General features: G+C 34.9%; 2 protein-coding genes across 4 annotated transcripts; one reads left to right on the forward strand and one right to left on the reverse strand.

Moving 5' to 3' along the window:
* The first annotated feature begins 242 nt into the window (after positions 1-242).
* On the forward strand, positions 243-1,688 carry LOC120272533 (serine/threonine-protein kinase BSK1-2-like). Of its 2 annotated transcripts, none has more exons than XM_039279372.1 (4): positions 243-393; positions 626-714; positions 976-1,167; positions 1,287-1,688. In XM_039279372.1, exons 2-4 carry the CDS (start codon positions 628-630, stop codon positions 1,347-1,349), a joined length of 342 nt encoding a protein of 113 aa, XP_039135306.1. In that variant the 5' UTR covers positions 243-393; positions 626-627; the 3' UTR covers positions 1,350-1,688. The 2 variants fall into 2 exon arrangements, with proteins under 2 accessions (XP_039135306.1, XP_039135307.1); XM_039279373.1 differs by lacking the exon at positions 1,287-1,688 and adding an exon at positions 1,255-1,283.
* A 707-nt stretch (positions 1,689-2,395) lies between these two features.
* Positions 2,396-6,810, reverse strand: LOC120271844 (triosephosphate isomerase, cytosolic-like). Of its 2 annotated transcripts, none has more exons than XM_039278523.1 (7): positions 4,907-5,008; positions 4,617-4,701; positions 4,291-4,423; positions 3,554-3,648; positions 3,011-3,089; positions 2,824-2,906; positions 2,396-2,691 (listed from the first exon to the last, which is right to left on the reverse strand). In XM_039278523.1, exons 2-7 carry the CDS (start codon positions 4,692-4,694, stop codon positions 2,641-2,643), a joined length of 519 nt encoding a protein of 172 aa, XP_039134457.1. In that variant the 5' UTR covers positions 4,695-4,701; positions 4,907-5,008; the 3' UTR covers positions 2,396-2,640. The 2 variants fall into 2 exon arrangements, 1 of the variants encoding a protein (XP_039134457.1); XR_005540066.1 differs by lacking the exons at positions 2,396-2,691; positions 2,824-2,906; positions 3,011-3,089; positions 3,554-3,648; positions 4,291-4,423 and adding exons at positions 5,248-5,315; positions 5,405-5,583; positions 5,664-5,735; positions 6,264-6,446; positions 6,546-6,810 and having other exon boundaries at positions 4,907-5,030.
* Between the last annotated feature and the right edge of the window lie 4,952 nt (positions 6,811-11,762).

Here is an 11,762-nt window from a genome sequence, read left to right on the forward strand (position 1 = left end):
TATATCTATATATACCAACTTAATCACTTTGGGACTATCATTTTCTCTAATATGCCTTGTTGGTGTGTGTTTGTTTATTTTTGGTGGCCTCCTTGTGTAAATCAAATTCATCAAGCTATAGCATTGCTTAAAGTATCTAGCTTATGCAACCTTTTTTCTTTTCTTTTGTTATTATTGCAACTTTTTTTCTTTTCTTCTGTTATTATTATTATTGTTGTTTTTAGTAAATATAATACTTATGCCATTGTTTGCATTAATGTTGAAGGTTTGTTGATATTTTTGCTCTTTTACAGGTTGATAATCCTTGTCTTTCTTGTTTCGGTCTTGTGAAAAATCACAGAAATGCTAGATGCTACACTGACATCGCTTACACGTCTCCAGAATGCGTAAGAGGTATTGACCTACCATTGCTTGAAATTCATTTGTTGTAGTTGGCAGCCATATTTGACCATATTATAGTTGTTTGGATGTGCTTTGATTTTCTTTTATTAAAAAAAAATATTATTATATATTTGGTTTTGTATCTTAATTAAAGTTGTCATTCAATAATTACTCTTAGCCAAATATAATTCTATGAACCCTTCCTACAAAAAGAAAAAAAAATTAACTTCTTTTATTTTTGTAGGAATGGACGTCCCTCGTAAAAATAAGATATTCACGTTTGGCCTTCTGCTACGAAATCTACTGAGTGGAAACCAAATTTCGAAAAAACAGGTAATTAGGCTTTAATTTATACATGCTAGATATGAGATATCGTAATTAATTTCTGCTTCTTTTCTTCTATTGACGCTCTTTTACACAGATTTTTTTTTTTTTAATTTTCATTAAGCATATGAGTGAACCAGTAGTCAGTGCAATTCACTTTTCTATGAGCCAAAAGCATTATAGCTTTGCACACACAAATTATCTTTTTGCATTTGTTTTTATTCAAAATAATTTGTGATCTATTTGTTATATCATGTTTCATGTTTCCAGGAAATAGAAGTTCGTTTCGGTAAAAAATTCCCTATCATTCTCGATTCTCGTTTGAATGGTGAATATTCCGCTGAAGAAGCAACTGCGTTGGTGGGCTTTGCTGAACAATGGATGCAATATAACCCTGATAATGATCGATTCACTATAAATGATGTTATTGCAGCCCTTGCAAAAATTCAAAGCAATGCTGCGGTGAGCAATTCCTGATTTCATTTTTGATATCTATATAAAAAATGAATGAAAAATGATGTTATCTTCCCAATTTTGTCCTGAAGTCAGTGAGGTGTGATGCTTTGTCACAATCAATGCAGAGACCATCGAATGGAATGCCAGGGGCTGAGGGGCAAGATAATGTTGGAGTGATTGAAGCCTGAAAGTTGATGAAGCTGCTGAAGTTCAGATGTTGGAGTTCAAGAGTTGCTGAAATCAGAAGCTGGAAATGCTGCGGGTGTTCAAGAGCTTAGGCTTTACTGTTTTGCTGAAGAAGCTCTTTTGTTAATGTTTTAAAGTTAAAGATGGATGGCTAAGATTACATCATCTCAGGATGTAGTTAAGTTCTAAGCTATCTAAGTCAATTGGGTTTAGTCAGCTTGTATTAACTTAAGTTATCTTTCTGAGTTGTGCTAGGTGTGGTCTACTATATATATTTGAATGCTTTTGTGACTGTTAGAGTAATGAGAATGTGAATTCAGTGGGTAAAATTTGTGCTTTTACTCTGTTTTCCGTGAAACTTCCTGAGAGTTCTTTGAACACTGCTCATCTTCTTCAAACCTTTTTCCTGTGATCAAGATCAACATGTGGTATCTGAGATACGATTCAAAAGCTTCAGTGGTTGCCATGGCTTCTACCTCAACTTCAGATCTTTCTCTTCCCTCCTTGCCCATGTTCAAAGTGTCAGCGTGAAACTCCAGCAAATTGAGGGTTGGTCAAAGGTGTTCGATAAAATACTAGTAGTGTTATGACTATTCAATCAGTGAAAGGGTAAATCAGCACGGTAAAATTAGCATGGAAATGGAGGGGTACCAAAAATTAACCATGCCTATAGCACTAGTCACAAATATATTTTGGCACCATTTTTTTAATGCCGTGCCAAACTTTGTCACTATTTTCAGCACGGTTTTTTACTATTGTGCCAACCATTGCCATTGATGTTTGGCACGGACTTTGATTCTACATTTGACACTATTTTGGCACTGTTTTATTGATTCAGTATTTGGCACGATTTTTAGCACGATTTTATATATTATACTTTTTTTCACGATATTTGACACAGTTTTTGATAAAACTTTTTTATTACGGCTTTCGGCACGCTTTTGTCTAATCTGTGAAAAAAATAATTTATATGAAATTAATTTTATTTAATTTTTTTTAATTGCACTAGTTAAAAATTTTGAATTACCAAACAAATTAACAGTACATATAGATGCCCTATATATACATTGGAAATCATGTAGTATAACTATACAAACACTTGTATCAAAACAACATTAAAATTCCATTACACATGCAACATTAAAATTCAGTATTGCAGCCTTGTTGCTGGGGAACAAACAAGATCCTGGCTGATAACATTTGCAGAACAAAAATTTTAATTAGATTATTTCAATCACCGAAAACAGGGTCTCTTCCCCGGAAATTCATATAATGAACATTAAGAGTGGCACTCTAGGTAGATGATTTCATAGTCGCGGATTTGATGGTGTCGATGAACTCCGGCTACGACGAAAAAAAGAGAACAATAATGAGACAAGTGAAAGTTAAACAAACTAAGCTTGATAAGTAGAGTGTTGAAAGCCAGATCCTCTCTAATGGTTTTTGATGTAAATTAGATGAAAGGAAAAGTAGTACCTTCAAAGAAGCTCCACCGACGAGGAATCCATCTACGTCAGGCTTTGCTGCTAGTTCTTTGCAGTTTGCACCGCTAACGGAACCTGAAATAACCATGAACACAACATTAATGAACTAATGCCCATAAAATCATCATATTAAAAAAATGAAAATGCAACAGAAGGTGCCAAATATGGAGGAAAATTACCTCCATACATTATCCTGATTGATTCAGCAACTTCAGCACTCACATTTGCTTGGAACCACTTCCTTAAGTCAGCATGCACCTGATGAATTTCATGGAGGATATTCACAATTAATTTAGATGGTAGCTTGCTGCCATCATATTAGTGTTATTTAAAGTATTCAGATTAAGATTAAGATCTGATCAAAAGAGTTCCGCAAGAACTGCTCATTTCAACAGCAAATAAAGAACGTGGCTTTCAGTAAGATTTACTACGCTAACCATACTAGTAGCTAAAGAAGAAATTGTCTTGGGGAAAAAAGGGCAAACATAAGTTTTCTTCTTTAGAAGTGCTTGATGAGTATTTATTAGTGCAAAGTAAATTAAATGGCGTCTATAAAACAAGTGAAATGTGAAGGATGTAACAAGTAGCAACTGATTTTTTTTAACAGTTTGCTAAAAAAGGGGATTCTTTAGGAATTTCCTAGATCCAAGTTGTAAAATAGCTGATGCAAAAAAAATAAAAAAGGACCAATGGGCACTGGGCAGCACAAAAAACATACATACCTCTTGGGCCTGAGCAGGTGTTGCAACTCTCCCAATTCCAATGGCCCAAACAAGCTCATAAGCAATGACTACATTGGTCCAGTCGTTGATCTTATCTACAAGATATTAAAGCAAAGAGTATAAACAAATACACACATGACAAGTAATAAGCATTCGTCCTATGGGGACCATGACAATTCCTATAACAGGGCAAAATCATCATTTTCTTTGCCTCTTTAAGCAAATTACGTATTTCGCACAAGCTTATTTCTAAAGACACTAGACATGGCCAAAACAAGCATTGTTTGATGCCTTCCTACAAATTCTTCAGGATGTCCATCATATTGATAAAATTACCAGTTGAGAGTCTCTAATGGTTTACCAAAAAATATGGCACATCAATGATAAAAACATTTCATATACACCAACTGCATCTTTCGTAGCAATAACACTATAATAAGTGTTTTGGAATGAAAAATAATAACATAAGAAGCATTTTTTTATGCTTCAACCCCTAATATATTGATGGAGTCACAAGCATTGACAACACAAAAATCAAAACCCGCATTAATGAAAAACAACTTCCAATTTCACAAAATAAGACGATACAAATTCTACACCAAACAATTGACATGCAATTACAGAATTTGAAGAAACCTACATTAGCAATTAAGGGATATCAAGTCAGGACCATAAATTGAGAATATCCAGATACAAAGAGAGTCATTAATGAAACTTAGCAAGAAAATAGCATATACCAGCGATAGCTTTCGTTTGTGCAGCCACTACGTCCATAGTTGAACCTGCCTCTCGCTGCTCTAGAGTCTCACCAACACAAGCAATCACCTTTAGACCTTGACTGAGTGCGTAGGAAACTTTATCTCCAACAAACTGTAATTAGAGAATGAAAGGGGGAGAAAAGAACCGTAAACATGATGGAAAATAATTCAAAAAGTGTGTCAAACTAATAATTTTTTCATCGATAAATTACTTGAACAAGTGGCAGAAATATTCTTGCGCGTTTATCCCTGATCTTATGAATGAATTTTATAGATAATCATCGAATGCCTGCCGAATGAATTACCTCATTTGATTCACCCAACAATGCTCTTCGCTCAGAATGACCAAGAATGACCCATGGGATGCCCAGATTAACAAGCATCTCACCGTTGTAAGGAAAGAACAAGAAAATGTCAAGAATTCAGCATAGAATTAAAAGGGTTCTATATGCTTCAAATCTAGCAATTATAATGGATAAAAAACCAACAATCTAAAAACTAGATTAGTTTTAGAGAATCAATAGAACAATATAAAGAAACATTTAAAGGAGCCAAACAATGAAAGGTACTTAGAAGGACAGGAGAAGAAGATTACCTAATCTCTCCAGTGAAAGCACCTCCTTTCTTTACCCAGCAATTTTGTGCAGCAACATGAAAATCAGAGCGCAACAAACTCTACACCAGAGGAAGAAAAACAAATGGCGGGCTTAATACAACCTCTGAAAATAAAAAGATTAAGCTTGTTAGTCATGCAGCTGCAATGTTCATTGTTCAGCATGACAACAATTTAATTTCTAGTGCACTTTACATTGATCATAAATTACTTTGTCATGTCAATATCATACCTGCCACATAGCATCCATGAGAGTAAATATGAAATACAAAATGCATCAGGACCTAAGAGACAGCAATGGAATGAGGAAATATGAATGATACCTGGCAGTGTGATGACTGCCATCTTTATGTTCCTCTACTTCAATTGTGATTGCTTGTGCAGGGCATATCTGATTAACAATTAAAATCTCATTTATCATTGGTCATACATGTAAAAGTACTATAATTCAAAAATAAATAAATAAAAATTGCAGCTCACCTTCATTGTCGTGTTAAGTTGAAAGATATTCTCTCTCTCTGTCCAACTTTGATGTCCACCAAATAGTGGAGGATTTGCTTTCTCATCCATTGTGATATATGACAACCTTTTAGGAATGGTATTAGGAGTTCTCCTTGGGATTACTATGGCCTCAGGATCAGTGAGAAGAATTGGGCAACCTACATAAAACAAAAAAAATGTGAGACCTTTGAGAAAGCTGGAAGTTGGAAAGAAAGAAGCTGTCCAATAATAAACTCACGATGTTGTGGTTTTGGTGACAGCCCAATGCTGTCTAACATATTGAGCACTTTGCTATCTTTTTTACACAAAGCTGCATATAACACAACTCATTACAAACCATTTGAGATTAGAACAATTATAAGGCATATCAAATCTTCAAGTTTAGTGTTTCAACTTATTTAAGAAAAAGGGGTGCTGTAATCATAAGCAAAGTTTCAAATTCATAAAAAAAAGGAGTAAGCACTGGAAATTAAATATTGAAAGGCCAACATTTTTATAATCACAAAACAACCCCAGAAATGAATTCATCACTACTGCTATCTACTTTATACCTCCATCATGAATAACAACAAAACTCATACAAAGATCATTAACATCTAAAACAATTATTAAATCCAAATACCAGTTTATGCACCAACACTCTACAAGACAAGTGATTTAATGTTCTTTGATAATAAAAAAATTAGTGATTTGGATTGAGGAAATGACAAGAAGGAAACTAGTTTCTAAAATGTTCATTTCATTTCATATTACTCAGTCCAAACACACACCAAAAGAGGCTAAAATTTGAAGAAAAATAAAAATGAGATTTTTTCCGAATGGAAATGAAAGCACATACCTGATAAGAATCTGATATTGGAACTACACGACCAAACATAAAACAACAGCGCGATAAGAATGAGCAACATCCAAACAATGGCCGACACAAAGACAAGCCGGACAAAGCCTCTACTCCAGATCATCTTGATAGGGTCCTGAGCCGCCCTCCCCGGAGAAAATTTACCATCCTCCTCCTCGTCCTCTTTATTCAAAAATCACAAAAACAAACCAAATCACACAATCTCCACCACCAAATCTAGAAATCCATCCAAAAAGAAGCAATCTTTCGTTGTTCTCTAACCTTTATACCGCGATGTTTGGCTACTCCGATCTGTCCTATGTGCAACTCGCATAGACATTAACACCCCTCGAGCTCAATTGGAAATGAATCTTGGAGATCAAGAACACATCTTTGGATCAAAAATCAAGAAAATTTCCAGAATGGAAGGGATTTGGGTAGGGATGGACGTTTTGGGGAGATTGGGAAGAGTGAAGGGAGGGAAAAGGATGCAGATCTGGGAGAGTGATGAATTGAAGCTAGAGCAAATCCTGGAAAAAGTCCCCTGTTGCAAAGCAAGTTCTTGTAAATATCATAAAGTTCATCCAGAGTATAATCATCATTTAACTAGTATTTCTGTGGGCCCCAGCCTTGTTTCCATTCATTTGTAAAGACCATAGTTATCAAACCCGGACCGGCCCGGCGGTCGGACCGGTTGACCCGGTGACCCGGTGCTTCAACCGGTCCGGGTCTTTAATTAGACCGGTTATGCAATCAATCCGTTCTGACCCGCATTGACCCGCTTTGACCCGGTGGTTAGACCGGTTGACCCAGCGGTCGGACTGATTGATCCGGCGGTCGAACCAGTTGACCCGGCGGTCAGACCAATTGACCCAGTTTGATTTGTAATTTCAATTTTGAACTTTGGTTATATATTGGATTGAGTTTGGTTTGATAGTTTGATGATAAATTTAAACTTTTATTGCGAATTAGTATTGTTATGTATTGATATTATGTGAAGTTTGAGCTTTTTTCCTCTTTTCTACTACTTCCAAATCAAAGATTAGCAATTATTTTGTATTTTTTCCATCAAATTATTTATTTGATAACTAATAATTCATGGATATTATTATGATATATTATTATATAATTAAAAACTAATTTATAATTTTAAAAATAATATTTTAAAATATTTTTATCAACCCAGCATTGACCCAAATGACCCGACGGTTGAACCAATTGACCCGTGACCCAGAGTCTTGACCGGGTCAATGCCCGGGCCGGGTCTGATAACTATGGTAAAGACCTTTTAGTCCGGGATTCTTGACCTCGTTCCATGCAAACCTTGAAAACCGAGAGGAGCTTGTTCACATTATTTGGTAGCCATCTAGTTCTCACTTTCTCTCTCTCTAGAAACCTTAAAAAAAAGAAAAAAAAGGGATGAGATGAAGCTCATTGAGCTGGCTTCTACTCTCTCTATCTCACAATCAAAGGTTGAAGCTTTTGGTCTCTTCATGATCACACTAGTTTGCTTAGTGTTTTTCGCCAAAACGCAAGATCCTTCCAGAGCCACAAAGCATCTACTCATGCAGACCCAATCATGTGTGGCTCTTCACATGTCCTGAGTCCATGGTTCAGGAACTCAAAGGAGACTCCTTTTGTGTTTTATTTTGGCAATCAGTTGGGGGATGTGGCTGATGAGAAGTTGGAGTTTAACAAGATGATTAATGATGGTATGGCTAGTGATTTGGTGCTTGTTGATGATGTTGTCATGGTGACTTTCAGGGATGTGTTTTATGGGTAGAAGTCATTCGTTGAAGTTGGTGGAGGGACTGGAACTATGGCAAGAGCTATAGCTCATGTTTCTCCTTGAGATTTAAGTACACTATTCTTGATCTGCCTCATGAGGTTAATACTGTGAAGGAAGCCATTAGTCTTGTTGAGTATGTTGGTGGTGTTATGTTTGTCTCTGTTCCTCTTGCTAACGCCACTCTCTTGTTGGATAACTTCTAATACCCCAACATATAGCATGTCAAAGCCATTCTCGCAGACCCCTAGAAGTTGCTTTAGTGTCGACTGGAGTCTTAGAAGTTGAAGGATTCTCTTTTTAAGTAAGTAATCCCCCGAGAACTCATGTTTTCATTATTTGAAGAATTTCTTTTTCTTGGCAAAATTATTATCTATTGTCAAATAGGTATTTTCATGTATTTCTGATTTATGGTTTTAATTAGCTATGGACTTAGTATTTATGTTTTGGTATGTTATTTTTAGAATGGCTACTACTTATCTTGAAACGTTAATGCATCCTATATATTAGAATATTTGGTTGTAACCAGTTCCTTATTTATCTATTTGTTCTTATACGATGGGGTTAAGATCATATTATGGTATGATGATAAGATCAAGTATCTTGAGTTAATGTATAGTGGATGCTTTTATGTTTTAAAGGGTGTATGTTAATTATTGATAATATTGAGTCAATGTACAGGTTTGATGGGCTTATATGTGTTTAGAGAAAATGTTAATGTGGGTGAATGCTAGATGTGAATACATCAAGAGAAATGTTGTACTACAACCCTAAGGCAAGGTTGAGTCTTGATTTTCAGGTTTTAACTTACTATCTGTGGTGGAGATCATAGCTTTTCCTTGATGGTATCCTTACTAAAATTGAGGTTAACACTTGGGAAATAAATTAAATGAATTGGTGGTTTAGAGTCAATATTTCAAGGTTTATTGGGCTGGATTATTACAGATTTGAGACTTCGACATTCTATGTTCATGTATGAAATTGCTAGAATGAATTTTTCTTTTTTAAGTTATGATAATGAGTTGAATGGGAATTTTGGCCTAAATTCGGAGGTCATAGAAGCACAATTTCCAGACGATTAAAATTGAAAAGTTGTAATGATTTCTTTGATCTATCTACCTGCCAAATTTCATGTTTATTGGATTTGTAGTTTATGAGGTATGACCCATTAAAAAGAATTGCACATGATGACATCTATATGCAGCATCTTCAGATTTAACACGATCTTTCTCATTCTTGGAGACTAAATTGGGTCAAGTATTAAACAAGGAAAAAGGTTCAAAATTTTCCTAAGTTTCATACTACAAAATATCTTTGTATTTGATGTTAAATTCTGGGAATTATGCATTCTGAAATGAGACATGTTAGAAGTATTGATAAGCAGAGCTTGTGAGATAAATGTACAGAGTGATTAGTTTTTAGTAATGATTTGGGCAATTATTTATTTAATTTTGTAAGTAATTTCTGTATTTTCAGTTATTTTTCCTAAAGTGGGATTTTGAAATTCTGTATTTAGCTCATGTGAGTATTTGAGATAAACTTATGAATATTCTGTATTTTGGCTTTGAAATCATCCGATGTTTTTGGTCTCCAAATGAGCGATATGCAACCCCATCGCTGGGGGTTAAACCCCGACCTTGTCGACAAGTAATTTTTCGAAAGTGAGGCTGAGATTTCATGCACGTGTCCGTTCGGTGAAATAATCAACGACCACTCGGGTATTCGATCTCGGGACACCGAGGGTAAATAAATAATTTCGTTATTTTTGGGCTCGGATGCATCACTGAGGGATAAACAAATGACCTTTGGCACTTACGGTGAATTTGGAGACATACTCGGATTTTGTTATTTATGCTTTATCCTCCGGGTTTTGATAATACTATTTGGTGCTATTGATTTTTGTACAAATTTCAGATTCGCATTCCTGGTTTTCAAAATTTTGATGAACGACTTACTTGGAAATATTCTTTTATTAGAATATTATACTCTGTATTTTGTTAAATTGTGATTTCGGAGACTTGTGTTATTCTGAAAATCCGGTATACTTGAAAAGTCATTTTTTTGTAATTTCTAATTTAGTCTAACTATCATTTGGAGACTTATGCTCATGATATTTAAAAAATTTTCTATATTTCTGATTTACAACTGGGAATCTAGTATTATTTTGATTACAATATTCTTAAATAGTGGTATTACTTGAGAACTATACCTCTGTTGAATTATTTATTTTGTATCGTTTAAACTATGTTTAAACTTTGAGTTATTCTTAATATTTGAATCAAGATTTATGAATCCTGTTGTTTTAAATCACTTTCTGGATTACTTACTGGGCTAGTTTAGCTCATGGATTTGTCTTAAATCCTTTTTAGATCAAGAGTGGTAGACCATGGTGGATCTTGAAAGACTGCCTGTAGATGTTGCTTGTCCTGTTGTAAAATTGTAGTCCTTGTCATTGTCTATCACTATGTTCCTGTATTTTGTATTTCTGGACTTCTTGTACCTTTGCATTGTGTACTTTGTAGAGTCTGTAATCCTGTAACCCAGTTGTTTTGTTATAGTTTTGTTTGTCCTAAATCAGGTTCTGAGGCCTTGCAGGTCTACTTGGTTCACGCCTTGTGGATCTGCGGCCGTTTGTCTGCGCACCGGGTCCGGCGAGCCGGGTTCGGGGCGTGACAATTTCACAACAGTCCAATATGTCATCACGTCAAGATGTTCAATTATAATGTAGAAAAATGGATCAATTGGTTGTTCACTCTTGTGCCATTCCATGAAAAAACAATATTACCAAGATAGGCAAGTATACCTATAGTTATTACACAATTCATTCAAAATAGTATTTAAAATTGGCAACATCTTCAAATACCAAGTATGAACCAAAACAAAGTGGACTTCCCATGAATCAGCTGCTACTAGTAGCAACAGGCATAATTAAAATCTGACAAAATATTGCTCCATACAACTATATGAAACTTAATAACACCGTAAAATGGACTAACATTTTCAATCCACAATGAGTTTGAGATGCTTAGATTCATACCGAACCCATAGAAATCTTCTTCCTAAGCAGTGGTCTTTCTGTTCCTTTCCAATGTCTGGGCATAATCTGAACTAATACTATAAGCATATTTGTACTTGGAGTCTGGATTTAGCAATGTATTGTATGCATGCTTAATTTGCATGAATTTCTCCTGGGCGTTTGGCCGGTAAATAAGGATCAAATAATTATTTACTACAACAAGTATCTCTTATTTACGTAATATTGGCACCCAGAAATATAAGAAACTTAAAACAGAACATTCTAATAAATAAAAAATCTTTAAGAGATTTACAGAAAGCCAAATGCCTAAATATTTCTCAACAGTCTAATTAACATATCAAAAATTTGATCTGAGTTTCATCATTATACCATATTTCTCTTCAATGAAGACTATATAACTAGTTCATCAAGGCGGTTCATCATACATTATAACAGAAAATGAAAACTTTGTCTGTCAACTCCTGCTTTATTCTGGCAACTTTGATTAGTGCAAACCTTGTTGATATGTGCGTAATAATTGGTGCTTTTTAGCTATTTCATCTTTGACTTAAATGCATGTCCGCAACTTTGAAAGGGTGTTGGTCTTGCAAATTAGGCTTGTGTAACAGGTTTATTTGACATTCTAATCACTAATCAGATGTATTTAAGGAAGCGAAACTGTTTCACATTGATCATA

Source organism: Dioscorea cayenensis, chromosome 11 (genome assembly GCF_009730915.1).
Source record: "Dioscorea cayenensis subsp. rotundata cultivar TDr96_F1 chromosome 11, TDr96_F1_v2_PseudoChromosome.rev07_lg8_w22 25.fasta, whole genome shotgun sequence".
In the NCBI taxonomy this organism is placed as follows: domain Eukaryota; kingdom Viridiplantae; phylum Streptophyta; class Magnoliopsida; order Dioscoreales; family Dioscoreaceae; genus Dioscorea; species Dioscorea cayenensis.

Excerpts from the sequence above, each read along its gene's own strand:
- LOC120272533 (XM_039279372.1), top strand. The coding sequence starts at position 628 with ATGGACGTCCCTCGTAAAAATAAGATATTCACGTTTGGCCTTCTGCTA. Across the intron at positions 715-975 it reads ACCAAATTTCGAAAAAACAG|GAAATAGAAGTTCGTTTCGG; the intron begins GTAATTAGGCTT and ends TCATGTTTCCAG. Across the intron at positions 1,168-1,286 it reads AAATTCAAAGCAATGCTGCG|AGACCATCGAATGGAATGCC; the intron begins GTGAGCAATTCC and ends CAATCAATGCAG.
- LOC120271844 (XM_039278523.1), bottom strand. The coding sequence starts at position 4,694 with ATGCTTGTTAATCTGGGCATCCCATGGGTCATTCTTGGTCATTCTGAG. Across the intron at positions 3,649-4,290 it reads ACAAACGAAAGCTATCGCTG|ATAAGATCAACGACTGGACC; the intron begins GTATATGCTATT and ends AATATCTTGTAG. Across the intron at positions 3,090-3,553 it reads CACCTGCTCAGGCCCAAGAG|GTGCATGCTGACTTAAGGAA; the intron begins GTATGTATGTTT and ends GAAATTCATCAG.